The sequence below is a fragment of the Clytia hemisphaerica genome, unplaced genomic scaffold, assembly GCF_902728285.1.
Source record: "Clytia hemisphaerica strain Z4C2 unplaced genomic scaffold, Clytia hemisphaerica genome assembly, whole genome shotgun sequence".
NCBI lineage: Eukaryota > Metazoa > Cnidaria > Hydrozoa > Leptothecata > Clytiidae > Clytia > Clytia hemisphaerica.
The window spans coordinates 3,676,490-3,693,758 of NW_027103286.1; the positions used below are offsets into that span (position 1 = coordinate 3,676,490).

General features: G+C 36.2%; 3 protein-coding genes across 3 annotated transcripts in view; 2 read left to right on the forward strand and 1 right to left on the reverse strand.

The window, feature by feature from the left end:
• The window catches only part of LOC136807823 (exportin-7-like), a 61,597-nt gene that overhangs the window by 13,204 nt on the left and 31,124 nt on the right, over positions 1-17,269 (reverse strand). The window contains exons 15-25 of the mRNA XM_067064448.1: positions 15,075-15,132; positions 14,655-14,784; positions 14,202-14,307; positions 13,684-13,819; positions 12,825-12,898; positions 12,477-12,557; positions 11,127-11,190; positions 10,562-10,715; positions 10,276-10,346; positions 9,623-9,711; positions 5,650-5,840 (exon numbers count right to left, since the gene is read on the reverse strand). Of these exons, the coding sequence (XP_066920549.1) occupies positions 5,650-5,840; positions 9,623-9,711; positions 10,276-10,346; positions 10,562-10,715; positions 11,127-11,190; positions 12,477-12,557; positions 12,825-12,898; positions 13,684-13,819; positions 14,202-14,307; positions 14,655-14,784; positions 15,075-15,132 (1,154 nt within the window). The remainder of the gene's footprint in view (positions 1-5,649; positions 5,841-9,622; positions 9,712-10,275; positions 10,347-10,561; positions 10,716-11,126; positions 11,191-12,476; positions 12,558-12,824; positions 12,899-13,683; positions 13,820-14,201; positions 14,308-14,654; positions 14,785-15,074; positions 15,133-17,269) is intronic.
• Positions 2,379-3,500, forward strand: LOC136807863 (angiopoietin-4-like). The gene has a single exon (XM_067064484.1). It carries the CDS (start codon positions 2,454-2,456, stop codon positions 3,426-3,428), a length of 975 nt encoding a protein of 324 aa, XP_066920585.1. The 5' UTR covers positions 2,379-2,453; the 3' UTR covers positions 3,429-3,500.
• Positions 6,733-9,623, forward strand: LOC136807873 (uncharacterized). The gene is made up of 4 exons (XM_067064493.1): positions 6,733-7,725; positions 7,978-8,257; positions 8,521-8,711; positions 9,039-9,623. Exons 1-4 carry the CDS (start codon positions 6,820-6,822, stop codon positions 9,141-9,143), a joined length of 1,482 nt encoding a protein of 493 aa, XP_066920594.1. The 5' UTR covers positions 6,733-6,819; the 3' UTR covers positions 9,144-9,623.

Below are 17,269 nucleotides of genomic sequence, written 5' to 3' on the forward strand. Positions count from 1 at the left end.
CAAAATAACACACACAAGGAGCAAAATAAAAAGGGTGAATAAGGTATTTGGTTGAGGATACTGATACATCAGGTACGGCAAATAATAATCTCTATTTTGAAAGAGACAGGTTATCCACAGCAGTTGCCTACAGTAATCAATAGTCAGTTAAATTTGGGTGTTTTAAGATTGATTTTCTAGGCCTAAGTCGAATCGAATTCACCATTTACTATAAAACATTAAGTATCATGGCAACATTTAGCTAACAACCTAAGAACAAATTAAGAACTATGAGCAACGGCTTAGAAATAGCTTACTGTAACCCCTATAAGCTGGTGTGGTTAAAGGTGATGTAATCAGGTTGAAAAATTAATAAAAGAAATGACTTAAACTTAATTTTTTGGGTAAATAATTTCAAAATACATTCAAATTGAAATCGTTTATTCAAAAGAGCATCGAACTTCCATGCCTTCCAACCACGAGTTCATGAATTATTTGATGAACATAATGACACTCATTCAAATTAGAGTAGCATGAGAAAAAATCTCAATGAGGAACGAATAGCAACAATGAAAATTGATGATTCTGAAAAAGAAGAAAACTGTGAAATTAGTTAAGGTGGTCGTTAACACTTCTGAGATAGGATCATCTTTTTTGGGTCGATTTTTCAATTTTTGGTTTAAATTAAAGTTTGAACCTTACTAAACAATATCCCGAAGTTTTATTTGATATAAAGAAGAGGAAAGTGGAAAAATTTAGATCTTTAGACACCAACCTGAGCAGATCTTGCGGTCCGCCCTAAACGCCCACCCCACCGCCCGTCACGAAAACTGAAATATTTGCTCTTCTGGTCCTTGGAGCGACTCTAAATTTTTACCGTCGCTACACGTAGAGCCACAAAGAACATTTCCGGAAAATTTTACACCGGTACTGTGAATAGTTCCGGATTTATGACAACCAAAACAAACCCGCCATCTTAAATCTTGTCAAATTTCAAGTGTGGTTTTTTGGTAAAGGGAATAACTGTTTCATGGCTTATTTTCTTGTAGTAAGTGATGGTTTAATGCTTCCATTTTATATAAAGAGCTTCTCAAAACTCCAAGGAACATTTTTACTTGATAATCTTTCTAATTTCCTCCCCATTGGGATCAAATTTCAGCGCCACAAATGTGTGACAGGTACGTGAAACGTTTCTTCTGTTTTCTCTCTCTTTTTAAGTTATTTAATTGGTAATTTACTTTTAAAAACGTCCATAATATATTCTTGAAACTATCCATACACCTTTAGTTGGGTTTTGATAGTGATATAGTTGATTTTGGTGCATTTCGGGGTTTTCGCAAAAGTGAAAGTGAAAGTGCTCTTTACTAGACTTGAGCGCAGCTTGTATTTCAAGTAACGGGGATGGAAATTTGCTTTTCTACAATAAAATGTGTTACTTTAACCAATGAAAAGGTTAGGGAATACTTTTCAATCACTTTTCACCAACTTTTAGCTTTTTCGCAGGCAAAAGTAAGGTTTACGCAACTTTTTTGCATGTTTGCGGTAAATCTCAGGGTTCCAGGCGAAGCCATGAATTTGCTGACACATGCAAAAAAAATGGCTTTACCTTCTTTCTTATATTGAAAATTGTATTAGTGCATCAAGTTCAACTGAAATATGTCAAAAATCCCATATTAAAAGCTTTTTTTTCCTCTTTTTACAGCAATAAATAGTTTTAAGGCCAGTTTACGCAAAACAGCAAAACCGGGGGTTTTTGATCTCTTGGCGGAAATATCTCAGGATTGGATGGTCTGATTGAGGTGATCTGAGTGAAACAGTTTAAAAAAAAATGTTTTGTTGATTTTATAATTATAAAAAAAACAGTTTTTTGGGTTTTTACCCCCTGATTTTATTTTTTTCAATTTTTTTTTTCACTCAGATCACAGAAGGTCACTAGGGTAACATAACTGCCAAGTATCAAAAGCTAACTCCTTCTGGTTGCTGAGATTTTTCGGCCAAGAGATTTTCGAATCTATTTTCATGACCCCCGTCTTTGAAATCTTTAATCATTTTTTCTATTTTCAGAACAACATAATAATGAAGTACCATCATACAAAGTTTCAACAATATATCATTTATACATTTTGACATATTTCAATTTGAATATTTTTTGACATTTTCAAAAAAGTTTGTTAACGACCACCTAAGGCAAATTTTATGACACCTGATATATAAGAAGTTGAATTTTTGAATTGGTAAAGAGTCTAGAAAACCAATCAACATCATGGGAAAAATGGGAAATCAGTGCAGTAGAGAACACAATCAGTGTCGACATTGATTAATAATTGACACAAATGGACTGGAACGAGTGAGGTGAATGACTGAAAACTAACATATATTGACATCGAAGTTCAGGTGGTCAAAGAAAGATAACAAAGTTTGTTTCGCTGATATTATCATCAAAAAATATTTTTAAAAACTGTCGTAAAGAAAAAATGTCGAAGTATTTTACTGCTTTATTTCACCTGCAACTCGTGCTGACGATTAGTGGCTACATAGCAAGGGAAGAGAAACAATTCAATTTAGTGTCAGTAGGCAAAGAGTATGAAGGATTAGATGCATTTAATGAATTTACTGCCCCAGACAAGCGTATGTGTATCAGTAGATGTGTTTACTCAAAGAAATGTCTTTCGTACGATGTAAACAAAGTGTCAGATAGAGTTATCGAGTGTCGTATGTTTAACATTACAATTGATTATTTCCTTTACCTTGGTAATCAATTATCTGACAGACCGGGTGTGGAAATACAATCAAAGATTTTCACCAAAACAAGTTGTTTGGCGTGGTATAAATCAGGCGCCCGTACAGACGGTGTATACAAGGTTCTTATTAATGGAAAATACGTCAAGCCAGTTTATTGCCTTATGCAAGAAGAGGGCGGAGGGTGGATGGCGTTTCAAAGGCGCTTCAATGGTTCGGTCATATTTAGCAACCGTCCATGGTCAGAATACAGAGACGGTTTCGGACCGATTTCAGGCGAACATTGGTTAGGGAACGAAGCAGTCCACCAAATGATCTCGTCGCAGCCTCAAGATATGATGTTCATCGGAGAAACTTTTAACGGTGTTTTCATCAAAAAAAGGTTTGCCAATTTTGTCGTCAATTCAGAAGCAGATGATTATTTCATGACATTTTCACACACATATCCTGGCTATCACTCATCTGGTGTAATGAGCGGAAATTACAAATTTACAACGGTCGATCGAGATAATGATAATCGAGGTGACAAAAATTGCGCCCAGATTCAAGGGGGTGGAGGTTGGTGGTACAATGCTTGTACCAACAATAACATCAATGGGCACTATTTGCTGCCAGGGGATTCAATACCTCCCCATAGGGGTGTCTACTGCAACGCTGTGAGTCAGAGTTTGAAATCAAGTATGTTACTAATCCGACCCATGCAGCAATGAATGAACAATACGGCATTAATTGAAGAAACTTTTTGAAATTGTATTTAATTAACTTGACAAGGTCTGTCGAAGATCGAGATGTCACAACTGTGATTCTAATATTAAACATGCTTTAACCATAGTCCTTATAAAAGACCATGGTCTGGAAGCTTATTGTTTTAACTTTTTGTTAGCTTTTCCCTTTGTTATTATCAAAAGATGAAAATCGATTTGCTCAGTTTTTGATCACGTTACCAAGTACTCCCCTTGGGACTCCCCTTGGGATTGGTTTAAGATTTAATCACATGATCAAAAGGTGAGCAAAACAAACTAATTTCTCAACGCAAGTTGAAGTAAGAAACAATGAAAATAAGCAAAAAAAAAGGACTATGCTTGAACAGAAAGAAATTTCAACTTTCCTACCAAGACCATGTACGCCATCTGAAGTTTGCCATTCATTTTTTTTTTTAATAACATGCATAATTATATGGTTGATTACATTTAGCTTAGATTTGTAAAGGACGAGCGGGGCGATAAACCCGTAATAGCCCCGTTTTTTTGTAATCGCCCTGATGTAAACAAAAATTTCTATTGGTTGAAAGAAAAGTATCGTACGATATTTTGATTAATTAACAAAATATCGTACGAAATTTTTAAGCCAATCAAAATAAGAGTGTCAGTGGAATGTTTTTTTATAGTTTCGACTGTTTTTATAAGTTTCGAAAAGAATAGCGATCGAGTGTTCTCCAATTCTTTTTTTGACCATATAATTAACGCGGAATAACATGGTATTCTCGGATGATTTTGGATTAATAACCCCTCGTTTCATTGAAAACACTTCAAAATAGCCCTCACTACGTTCGGGCTATTTTGAAATGTTTTCAATGAACCTCGGGGTTATTAATCCCAAATCACCCGCTAAACCATGTTATTACTAGTACTAACAACACTCTCTATTTATTTTAAATTCTTTTTCATTAAAAAATTGTATATTCAGTCTTAAAAAAATATATATTACTAACCTACTACTAATATAAGGCATTTATTCATTTATTTTTATTGAACGATTTTTTTTCGTTTTTAGGGTCCAAATTCACTTCTAACAGTTCACCTAAGCAATGAGCGACGCGTGAGTTAGGTGACAGATTTGATTTGAATTTGTCACTTCGGAATGACCGTAAGAAGGAAATGCAGTTAGTTTTTGAGTTGTCTTAATCCTAACTGACATTCTAACGTGCACAACGGGCTCAACTTCGGCAACTTCAATCTATTCGAATGTCCGATTGTAAAAAAGATATTTGTAATGTCAGAGGATCGAATGTGTGCTAAATTTCAGTCGAATCCCACCAATTTTCAAGTTTACAGGGCACCCCAAAAATTTGAGTCTCCTTTTAATAAAAAAACTCCTCCCCAGGTCCCCAAAATCAAACTTTTTGTAAAATATAAAAAGAAAACCCCCAAATATTCGCTAAGTGAACAAAATGTGCCGAACTTCAGGCATATACGAGAAAACCTTTTTGAAGTCTCCTGGTTGGATGAGGGTAAATTAGTAAGTGTAAATGTCAAAACTTTGAGTTGTTACTGCCCTTGTGCAATTGATTCATTCAATCAATCCAATCCAATCAATTCGCACCCAGCCTGCACTAAACCTAATCATCTCCAGTTAAATCCGACGGGTGTATTTAAAAGGCATTCCAGCTGCAAATGTCAAAGATCCATCGTATGGGGGGGGGGTTGCTGACCTTGATAAGCCAAAACATAGAATGAAAAGTAGTGGATGGAAAATGAACAATAGTCAACCTTGTCAAATAAATTTCAAAACTACTATTTGTGAATTTGCAACCCCATCAGTTATTTTCAGAGCTTGAAGAAGGAATCCTGACCATCGAGGACGATCGGCACGTCCCTGTTTCCTTTTTTTGCCTGAGTGACCTCCTGTGTAAGGTTGTAAGTAGCATGTGGGTAGCATTATCATGTACAATTGGCTTGCCCACCCCTTTGCTGGATAGATAGATATAATCGATATTTTACGTGGATAGCTTAGTAATCTAGGACTTTTAGACAATCTTTCGATTATTTTCCCGGGGTCCACGGCAAGCTGGCGCGGCTATCTAAGAACTGAACAGAACATTGGATAGAGCGGGGATTCGAACCACGAACCCCTGGTTTAGGACGCTGACGCCTTTGACCACTTGGCCATCGCTCCTTGAGCAGCTCAAATTGAAACGAATAATATTCTTACCAAATGTGACGAGAGTTTTGCTGATCAACCGGAATAGTAAAACTCCGTTCGGTACCATTACATCAAAGTTTAGCCTCTGCGAACGATTCTGAGTCAGCTCACGGGCCAGTTGTAAAACGGTTTGAGTGACTTGATAATTGCGACATGATATTTCTAACAGCCGCGGCATCAAGTGTGTATATTTGGGTTCTCTGTGAATATTTTGAAAACGGTTAAGGAACGTAGAAACATGGAACGTAGAAAAATGTAACATGACTGTAAAAAATTCACAAAACATGCGATACTTTTATGGACCTACCTGGTTATGCATTTAACACATATGTAATTGATATCTAAGTGAGAGTGACCGTTAAAACAATCATTCAGAACACAAACAATGACGATTCATTAAAATTTGTCGTTTCTCCATCATTGGTTGGGGTGGTATTAAGGTTTAGAAGGAAGAGAATATCCATCTCATCTAAAGTTTGAGTAATTTGGTTAGGAACATTGATCTAAGCTTATAAATAATGATTCTTATGGATAAAGATTTGTTTTTTGAATCGAAAATCTTATTTGTGAAAATCTGCTTTAGTCCTCTCTTACCAATGATGGTACCTTACTTTCATGCAAAAAATCGGAAAAAATTTTAATGATTCAAGTCCAAAAAATCTTATTTTAGCCGTTTTTTGACGGACATTTGGCCAAAAATAGTTTTTTTCGAAAATCGGGCTCCATCACATTCGAGGGTTAGTTATGCATCTTTGAGCAAAAAGTCGGAAAAATCGAATGAGCCAATCTCTGTACGGGAATTTTTTATCAAACAGAAAATGCGCACAGAGTGTACTACGAAGCGATAAACGTGAGATACACTCTGGTACAGAGTAGGTACAACTCGGTGGTTTTGATTTAATTGAAAAGAATTCAATGACGATTTCCAATTAGAAGCACGTTATTGTTCTAATTGACTACACCATGTGTTCATTAATTAGTATGCTATTGAAATCCCAATTAAAAACTGACAAACCTCGCTAATAACTGATATATAAACGAGGTAGATGTATCGTTTGTTATAATGTATAAAAGTTGCGAAGCGATTGAGGCAGGTCACTAAATTCGCAAGTTGCATGTCAAAAATGTCTTCGAGGCAGTTATCGCTTAAACATTACAACATGCTTCAAATGCAAACCAATGAAAATATCTCATTGGTATATGAGTAAGGGTGAGTTGACTAGTCTGGAGCGCTGTAATTGGTGTCCCTTTGGATCAATCCTCGCACCTGATAGAATGGCTTGTGAGAAGTGCCCAAAAGGGACTTTCCAAAACACTACCATAAAATGTGAAAAGTGTCGACGTGGTTACTATGCCGATAAAGAAGGCTCAACCAATTGCCAACCGTGTGTTTACGGCACAACAGACGGAATATCGTGTAATATATGCCCAATAGGAACTTTCTGGGTGAACGCAGGAGATGTCTGGCTTAATGAAACGTTTTGCCGAAATTGTCCCGTCGGTACATATAACTATGAGGAGGGGTCAACGAGTTGCGTCAAATGTTACGGAATCGAGTCGACAGACAAAAAGTCATGCACTTTGTGTCCGAAAGGTACTTTCAGTATCAATGGGACTAAGTGTGTGAATTGTCCTAAAGGGAGATATAACACTGAGGAAGGATCACCATCTTGCTACGGATGTCCTTACGATCAGATAGCCAATGAGACTGGAAGTACTTTCTGCATACAATGTCAAAAGGGGACTGCTAGTGTCAACGGTACTGAATGTGTACCCTGCCCCCCGGGAAGGTTTGAGATATTTAACAGTTGCAGTCGTTGCCCGTACAATACCATCTCTAATACAAGTGGAAGCACATCGTGTCGACCATGCCAGCAGAAAGGATGGGTTACAAACCCGGACCAGACAAAATGTATCAGAAACCAGTTTGTGTACAAGTACATGTACGCGAACAATGAATCTGTAGTGTATGATTTTTCTGACATTTCGAGATCAAGAGGGAGTATAAACATGCTTCACGGTAGGGGTCTTACCCTTTCGTTTTGCCATGCAAAGTATTATCGCAGATGCGACGAAGGAAAAGACGTGAGTAAAACTATTGGCTTCCATTTGATAAGGGTTGTCACTGAAAAGGCGTGTTTGAAAAACGAACAGTGAAGTACTTCACCAAAAGCTAAATTGGAAAATAATCTAAAAGCTGCCATTTCATGTGTCATTATGAGTTATTAGTAAACCAACCATTTGAAACTTTGAGTCTTTGATGTCAAAATTCATCCATTAATCAGTACAAAGATACCTATAGACTAGGGACTTTTAGAATGTTGTTTTCTATCGTAGGGTGCCGATATCAATTTTCAGATCCAAGTCTTGAAAAGTTTTCATACCAACCGTTCCAGCGACGATTGGTGGAGGTTCGAGAGAAAGGAAACTTACAACATGGGAGATCGTTTCACTATTGAGCAAGGAGATGATCCAAAGTTAGGATTCAATATAGTCTTAACAAATGGCATATGCGTGGATAACAAGGGTCAAACAATCGACCGTCCACAACAAACTGTCGTCAAGATGAAATGTGATGAAGATGGTGGTGGTTTATCAAGTCATTTCCTTGAAGAAGGTGAGAAAGAACCATGATTTGAGAATAGACTTGGAATATAAATTTCCCCCTTTTTTCCCAGACCTTTTAATGTCAATGATTAGCCTTTGTCGAACAACATGTAAAATTGATATTTGAGGGTAGGAAATAAAGAATTAAAGAAAATATTCGAGATAGAATTAATAACAAAAGACTAGCTTCCATACATATCTCTCATCGAACAACAGTCTTTTGAAGGGAAAAATTGCTGTGTTATTAAATTTGGTTCATTGTTTTCCCCATAGATAACAAAGGTTCCGACGATTGTCAATTGGAGATTGAATACAGACATCGTATGGCGTGCCCACAATGCACTTGTCACAATTACTTGGATGGTGAAACAAACGGAACATGTTGGACTAAGCGAGTAGGGGGTTGCAAGTTTTCGTGGTACGAACCCTTAAAGCAGGAAAGGAATTGCTCAATCACAAGAGGGGTAAGTGACATAGTTTGTAACATAAGATTAGCTCTATCTATCGGATGATGAATTATTGAGATAACAAAGAGCGAAGGGTGGATGCTCCAAAGCGTCAGTGTCTCAAAGCAGTTGTTTCTGGTTCGAATCCCGTTCCTTTCATTGTTACGTTCAGCTCATAGACAACCGAGCCGATTGGTCGATTGACCGTTGTCAAAATGAAAACAATCGAAAGACTGTCTACAACCTAGATTACTACGGGCTACCTCCATATCATCACCTTCTAGTTTCACCATCGAGTACAGCGCCAATTTTTAAAATCGAAAATTATTTCTCCTTTCTTTATAGTGTTATAAACCACCACCAAGATCCAGTAGTACAAGGGACCTCTACGTTGCTCAAAGCTTAACATTGTTCGTACTTTTGAAGATTGTTCACGACATGGTAAACTGAAAGCCCAGAAAACCTTGAATGAATTCAAGAATCTTGTAAAAAATTGTGACGCTTGAGTATTGTAGACATGAATATCAATTTCGAAATTTCATAAAAAAATAAACAAATTACAGAACTGTATAAAGACGACCATCGGATGTGTCTTTGGAATTAAATCAAAGAATATATACAGGAATAACACGCTACAGTCGGTAGTGAACATTTTGTGAAGAATTTTTATTATCATTATACGACAAATTCAACCTCAAATTTATGATTTAGAGGTTTTTGTATGTATTTTTCAGCTAGATAATTTTGCATTTCATGTTTTTCTATTTCTTAAACTTTATTATTTTTGAGATCAAATAGCATTGATTCTTTCGTCTACTGCAGCAGAAAAACTTTTACCTACAGTATTCAGGCAACAAATTACTCAAGGAAAAAAACTCACTAGAACTTAAAAAAACTAAAACTAAAAAGTCATGAGAGAAAAAGGATACATCCAGTCGAAGAACATTTGAAAACTGGTCCTTGAGTTGAATGCACTTGACAAGCCTTTTAAATCTTGAAACACACCAATTATCATACTCTGCGATGAAAAAAAAATATGTTGAAACAATTTAGTAGTAGTAAAGTAAAGGGTATTTTGAGCAATGACTTTTACACATGACAGCAATTTCTATAAACTACAATGAATGTAGATGCATTTGACCCTCGCTAATTAGAACTTATCATTATTATTCCAATATATCTTTAATTCAAACTAGCTTTCAGTTCCTATCGATGATCATATTCTGCAATGAAAAAGAAATTCATTGTTACATCCTGGTAAGGTTAGGGTATTTTGATATGGTAGCGATGATTTTTACAGGAACTTTATATATAAACTCTAATGAAATATTATGTAGAGGACTCTCGCTAATTCGAGCTTCTATTATTCGAATCTCTCTGTAATTCGAACTTTTCTTTCGAGTTTAATTAGCGAGAGTTCGCTGTATTTTTCTTTACTTATTCGTAAATTTCTTTTACATCTATCAAATATATTTCAAATTTCAGTTAGAACGGCTACAAAGTAGTAATTATAAAGATTTTCATACCACTTATAACCCAGAAGAAATTTAAATATTTTCATTTCGATTCAATTTAAACCTACCTCAGTTTCATCGGCAGGGTACGAATTTCCGTTGGTTGGATCCAAGCGTTGTGATATATTTTCTAATTGAACTTAAATAAAAAGGGAATGGACGCATGTCAGCGTAATTCATAGTTAAAATTGACATTTATTTCAAAACAAAACTCTCGACCGTAGTATTTCAAGTAGCCTTCGATTCAGGAGAAAACTCCTTTACCTCAGATTAAATACATGAGATGAGATAAGTTCTGCATGGTAAAAATATAAAATAATCTCGACAAGCTTTGTATGTTAGTGAAGCGCTTACCTGTTAGAGGGCGTACGAAAGCGAAAAATCTCTCTTCTTCATCACCGATGTCGACCAATAAGAAACGCCCAAGAGCAATGTAAAATTTCTCTCGACACTTCTTCGCTTTTCGTGAAACATTCGTTTGAGCACCAAGAAATGGAAAATGTTCCGGCTAAAATTGGCAAGGTAAAGAAAATAGATAGACAATGAAATGTAAAATGTTAAATTTTCAAAATCATTTTATTAAATCAATTACGGGAGGGTCAGAAGTAAATATCGATATATAGAGGCGGGTAAGAAGAAAATAACAGTAAATCGACTTGTATGAGCGTGGTTCAGGACAACAGGTCCTTTGTATTTGTTTAATTCCAAACATCTGAAAATTTTAATTCAAGCACGAATAATTTGAAAATAGGAATTTAAAACTCCGTTTTCATACTAGATATCGATTAATACGGTTTAAGCCCTTCCAGGAGACAATAAAACAGGAACTATCGAAAATGAGAATGTGTAGCGAACAGAAAACGTGTTTACGACGTTTATATCACATTTATATTAACATTTTGTTTTTTCTTCTTCTTACCGTGTGATTATTTAAAACGAATTGTATAGTTTCTAATTTGACAAGTTTACGGACACTGCTGTACCTAGAAAACAGAACAGAAGATTAAAAGGGGTGATTAAAATATACTTATTCGAGTTTCCCTGATTTTCAACTCACCCCTCCTCCACCCCCGTTGAATAGTTCCAGAAAAGAATATGATATGATTCTAAATAGAAAAATAATCTGCAGCCCATCCCAGTCATGCACCTCGCGGCAAAACCACTCAAAGTTTGAACGGGAAATGATTGCTCCAAAAATGTACCAGTCAAATTCAAAAAAAGTCAACAAGCTACATGCTGAATGGACCTACCCGAAGATTGATGTAATAAGACAATTGAAAAATGAGAACAATAGTATGAAAATGCAGAATAATACGAGAACAACTCGAGAAATTCATGGAATCCGGCGATTCTCGGCTGTTCTGGCGATTTTTAGAAAGTTCCTGTACCAAAATCAGTTTCATTGAAAATTGAACCATGCTTAATCGTGGACATTCTTATAAATGATGTTTTTGTTTGAAAAAAACAAAGACATGAAACGAAAAAATCGAACTCGGTCATGTTTTTTGAGCATTGCGAATACGCATCATTCTGCAAAAAAATCAGAGAAAAATAAGGATGAAAATGTCAAAAAACCCGGTTTTCCGGCATATTTCCGGCATTTTCGGCCGAAAAAAAATGTTTTTCGAAAATCGGGCTCCGTCACATTTTAGGTATTATCATTTTGCATCAGTGTGCAAAATTTCATAAAAAATATAAAGAACAGCTCGAGAAATTCAAGAAATACTGTCTTTCCGGCGAAAATAGGTTGTTCCGGCGATTTTTGAATAGTTCCGGCTTCAAAAATCAATTTTATTGAAAATTGAAACATGCTTGATGGTGGGCATTGCTATTAATAATGTTTTTGAATGAAAAAACAACCAATTATAAGGAAAAAGTCCAATGAAAATCCAGAAAAACGTCGATTTCCGGCATTTCTCAAAAATCGGACTTGGCCATGTTTTGGGCATTGTTAATACGCATCTTTGAGCAAAATATCAGAAAAAACTAATGATAAAATCTCGAGAAAGTGCCAAAAAACCAGTTTTTCCAGGATAGCCGAAAAATTTTTTTCCCGAAAATCGGGCTCCGTCACATTTCGGGCATTGCCATTTTGCATCATTGTGCAAAAAATCAAAGAAAACTAATGAGCCAATCCCGAGAAAAGCTGGCAACAGACGAACGGACGGACATGGGTTAATTTAAAGGACCTCCACCGGGGTACCCGGAGGTAGGTCCAAAAAACAAATAATCTCTTGTGTAAATAGAAAGAAAATGGACACAAGTATACCCGACGGATAAGTCACTCAGTAACGTCAAAGTCCGTTTGATGATCCTTTCACTGTGTGACCAGTACTTCATATTTGTGATACTGAAAATAGTGGAAAACAAAGAATCCATGAAAAGAGGAAATCAGTATGCTGATTTATTGCGCTAAAAAAACATAAATTTGTGAAAAATTATTTCGAACAAAGAAATGATTGAATAGGATCAGTAGTGCTCACAGCAAGAAGTTACAAATTTGGCCAGAAATGATGATTAAAAAAATTAAGATTGGTTGGTATTTTAGCAAAACCCCTCTCATTAACATGAAGACCAAATCTAAATTATAAATTAATTGAATTGAAGTGATGCTTACAGTTTTCTTGTGAACAATTCCAACATGGCAGATTCATCGTTGATACCAAGGCGTTCCCCTAACAACTGATATACCTGTGAAAAAAAGAGACGTGTTCAGTACATAGAAGACTAACAAGGCCTAAAAAGTTAGCTCGGAATCTCTCACTTTCAACCACAATCTTCCAACTTGACGCAATAAGGACAGCTAAACTCATGAAATAAGAAGATCACAAGCTTGATAGACAAAAAGTAAAAGTGGACCTCGAAGAAGGAGTATGCTCAAGATAACACTTTTATAATAATCAGCAAATTTTTGTTGAGACTGGGCTGTTATTATTCTTTTGACACTTAATAGCCTTAGTTTATACACCCCTGTGTCACAGACCCGCTGGGACCCCAGCCCCACTGGAAAATTTGGCAAAAATTTCGTCCCCGGTGGGAAAATATCCTGGAATTTCAGCCCCACTGGGAAATTTACTTTGATTTCATCCCCATTCGATATTCAATGTTTGAAAATGGCACTCCAAAACCATCCCAATGGATTTTTTAACCTTAGAACAATAGAATTTCTATCCACTGGGATTTCATTAGAAATTTTCATCCCCACTGAGGAAAAAAGTTCCACCGGGGCTGTGCGACAGGGATGTGTTTATTCTAATCCTGTATTATAAATTTTTAGTCCAAATTTGAGTTATTTCTGGTATGATACCTTTTTTTACTGTTTTTACTTTAATTTTCAAAAAAATTGAACTATTCCAAGCGTAGGGTGCTCTTACATTGTTCTTATTTTTTGGCATTTCTGAGCCTCATAAAATTGTTCTAATAAATGAAGAGTGTATGGTAAAACTTTGTGTGTTGTAGTAAAAAGTTTCGTTTACCTTGGTAGACTTGTTGACTTGTTCACCGATATAAATTTTCTTAAATTGATCCAAAAAACCGATAAATGCCCATTCCAATTTTTCTGAACCAATTTGAGGCAGTTTCATATCTGTTAGATTCATTAACTGTAATATCCTGAGAATGAAGAGAAAAAGCATGATTTTCTATACCACGTGTTTTACAGTACATGACCTTTATATAAACTCTAACAGCAGCTTCTCAATCCCGATCATCATAATGGTACAACTACTGATGTGATGTAACGTCGTTTGACGTCCGACAAATTTGTAGGCTTCGTTACAGGTACTCCTTTAAAGAAAAACTCCGACCAAAGCTAGCAGATATAGCTTAGATCAGGGTTATATTAAAGGCCAGTGAAAACAGTTTTTCAATAACGGTGAAGTTTCTAACGAAAAAAATCTTCATCTGTTTCCCTTTACACTGTCCACATTTTGCATAGATCCAGTTTAATTGAGTCAGGAGATTCATATTGTCAATTAAGACTAGATAAGCTTACCTAGCGGAGAGCTCTCCATCCATTCGATCATGGTCATCGGTCGAGGAGAAGGAAACACGACTTCCAATACAGTACGCTATAATGTACACTAACCACGTGATTTGCCCTAGAAAAGCCGAAAAGAATTTGAATCGTTTTTAGAAAACGAAAGCACAGTGTTAACCTTTGGAGGATCTTTCCAATTTTTGAGGAGCCTACAAGGCCCGTCCCAGTCACGTTATAACCATTAGAAAGTTTCCTAGTTAATCAATCTTCTAAATGCCAGTAGTCCCACATCGAATCACCCGACTTTTACAGTCATGAACTGTAGATTTAGATCTACTAGGAGCGCGGCGATGCATACCCCATGTTTTTGACACCTCTGGAATCGAAAACTAAGTCGAAAGCGACAAATTATCTTGGCTAGGGAGTACACACACACATGGAAAACCAACTTTCTTTAAATTGACATACCTTCTGCTATTTGGGCAGCTGGCGTCGTTGGATTAGAACGAGTTTCTTGAAAGCTTTGCACTGATTGGTCGAAAGCTTGCATCATTAAATTACACGACTTCAAATATTCACATCGTGCTATCGTAGAAATCTGTGGGTATGAAAAAAACAATACAGATCTGTTGATGAAAACCGAAATGCTCCTTTCGTAAAGAAATGTTTAACAATTGACCCCAAAAACTAGCGAAAACATCTTCGAATACTACCACTTCCCAAGCCTAGTAATGAAATACTTCCAATGTCAGCAAAATGGGAAGACATTAAAAAGTGAATACTCAGCTCAGGCTAGTTACAAAGATTATGGTGAAAGTTTTGTTGTTTTTCTCCTAAGGAGGTTGACCAGGCACCTCGTCTAAAAAAATTCATTGATTGGTATTTTACCTGGTCCAGTTGTTGATGTAAAAGTGAAGCGTCTTCCAGAGGGTCGTCTGCTCCATTTCTTAAAAAAAGAGAAAGATCTCTGCTAGGACAATTTTGACACACCTGCGTGCCAAACCAACACCTGTCTATAATTTTGATCACATACGCGCGTATACAAGTCTTATTCATCAGAAGAATATTGTTGAGGTAGAACTCTTGTTGTTTTATTCGTCACTTTAAGCAAGGTATTTTGGGCTTTCGACAAAATTTGCCTTCTTTCTTTATCGATCCTTTAACTTATCGAGCATCACGAGGGGCTTAAAAGCACCCCTAAATATCGCAGGATTGAGCGATCCGTTTTTTAAAAGTACATGTATACTTGATAAGTTGTAAAATAAACCTTGCACACTCATTTTATATGTTAACTAGAGCTTTTACACCAAATTAGAGCAAACATAAAATGCATATAAAAGTTTGAGGGAGCGAGAGTCCTATTCTTTGAAGTGTTCAAATTTGACGATGTTATCAGGTGACAATGCCATTATCATCCATAGTTTAGCAACATTGTCCAGATTGTAGAAAAAAAAGGCTAACAAAAATAGTTAAAAGACTTAGCCTAACGTGCGACGAGGGGTTAATTTTCTAAATATTCCGCCATTCTATTCCTAAATTCTTTTGAGATTTATTGCCAATTGCAATTCTGAGTCATCTAATTAGTTTGTCTACAAAAAATGAAGGAAATCTGCGCCGATATCCAACTGAGAGAGGAAGAATAATAAAATAAATATTCAACATTCCTGACTTCAAAAGGTCTTTAGGTCTGCTTGGCAGGACATTATATTTATAATGAAGACGTCTAACTTCAAAGTCGTTCAAGGAAGAGAAAATAGAGGAACTTATACTTCCTAGATGAAATGCATTATCATTCAATTATTTTTGAGTAATAGCTTTTGAACTTTCGTTTAAATGATTTATTTTAATGCGACTTTAGGTCTGAAAAACATCTCTCATAACAGATTAAACTCCACCTTTGCTGTCGCTAGCGATATTGCCCTCATGGAAGACACCATCAACAAGGCTGAGACATTCCTCCACAAAGTCGAGATCGCCACCCAAATTTATGCACATCAATCCATCAATAAACAACATCATCCATTCACTGAATGGAGATGTGATAAAAAAGGTTGACAATTTCCTCTACTTTTGGTGGATGCACACAACACAACACGCGACATCATCAAACGTATTGCCAAAGCTTGGGGAGCCCTGAACTAACTTGCAAGGGTTTGGTGTTCGCGTATTAAATCATTAACAAAGATACGCCTGTTGAAATCTACGGTTGAATCAATTTTGTTATACGGATGTGAATTCTGCCATGACAAAAGCCCTGATCAAGTCGATGAGACGTACACAGTTGCCTGAAAAGCATCTTGATTTTGACGCCCCCTATCATATTACATTTGGATATTTTCTGTCTTTATGCTCAAACTGCCAATTCTAAGGTGTAAAAAAGAACCGGGGCGCCGAAATTAGTAATCAGAGATGTCTTTTACGCCCTTTGTATTTCGGCGCGCCCCAAAAATCGGCATCTGCGGACTCTACCCAAACGAAAAGAAAACAGTTATGACAGACAGGCAGAGCCTAAAGACAAAATTCGTCGTGTCACCGAATTGAAGAATCAGATGTGACTATGGGATATAGGGCTGACGAAATTGCTAGGTAGCTCATTTTCCTTAGGGTAGCAGCTTTCGCAAATAATAATTTTGGAAATTGGCAATTGATTTTGGCCCAGTAGCAAAAGCAGAGATTCTTCAACATCAGTCAAATATTTCGGTAAGCATTAAAAAATGGTTGGCCTTTTTTATCAAATAGAAAAAAGCTAAAATTTATTAATAATTGATCTAGTATGATCGTGTAATTTTGGTACCGAAACCTCTGTTAAACTAACCTTACACACTAAAACAAAAGAGGATATATTGTATGAAGGAAGTGAAAGATAGATATAAACCAAACATTCCATAGTGGCTAAACGGATTACATAAATGCGTGCAAATATTTAAGGAAGTATAACGACATAATCTGATCAATCGTCAGCTCTAATTATCTTTTCTGGGAAATAAGACCATTTTTGTAAATTTTGTCAGCAAAATTCAAGCGATCAGAAGTGCGAAAGAAATACGTACAGGGAGGATTAGTAACGTCTTTTTTTAGCTCAA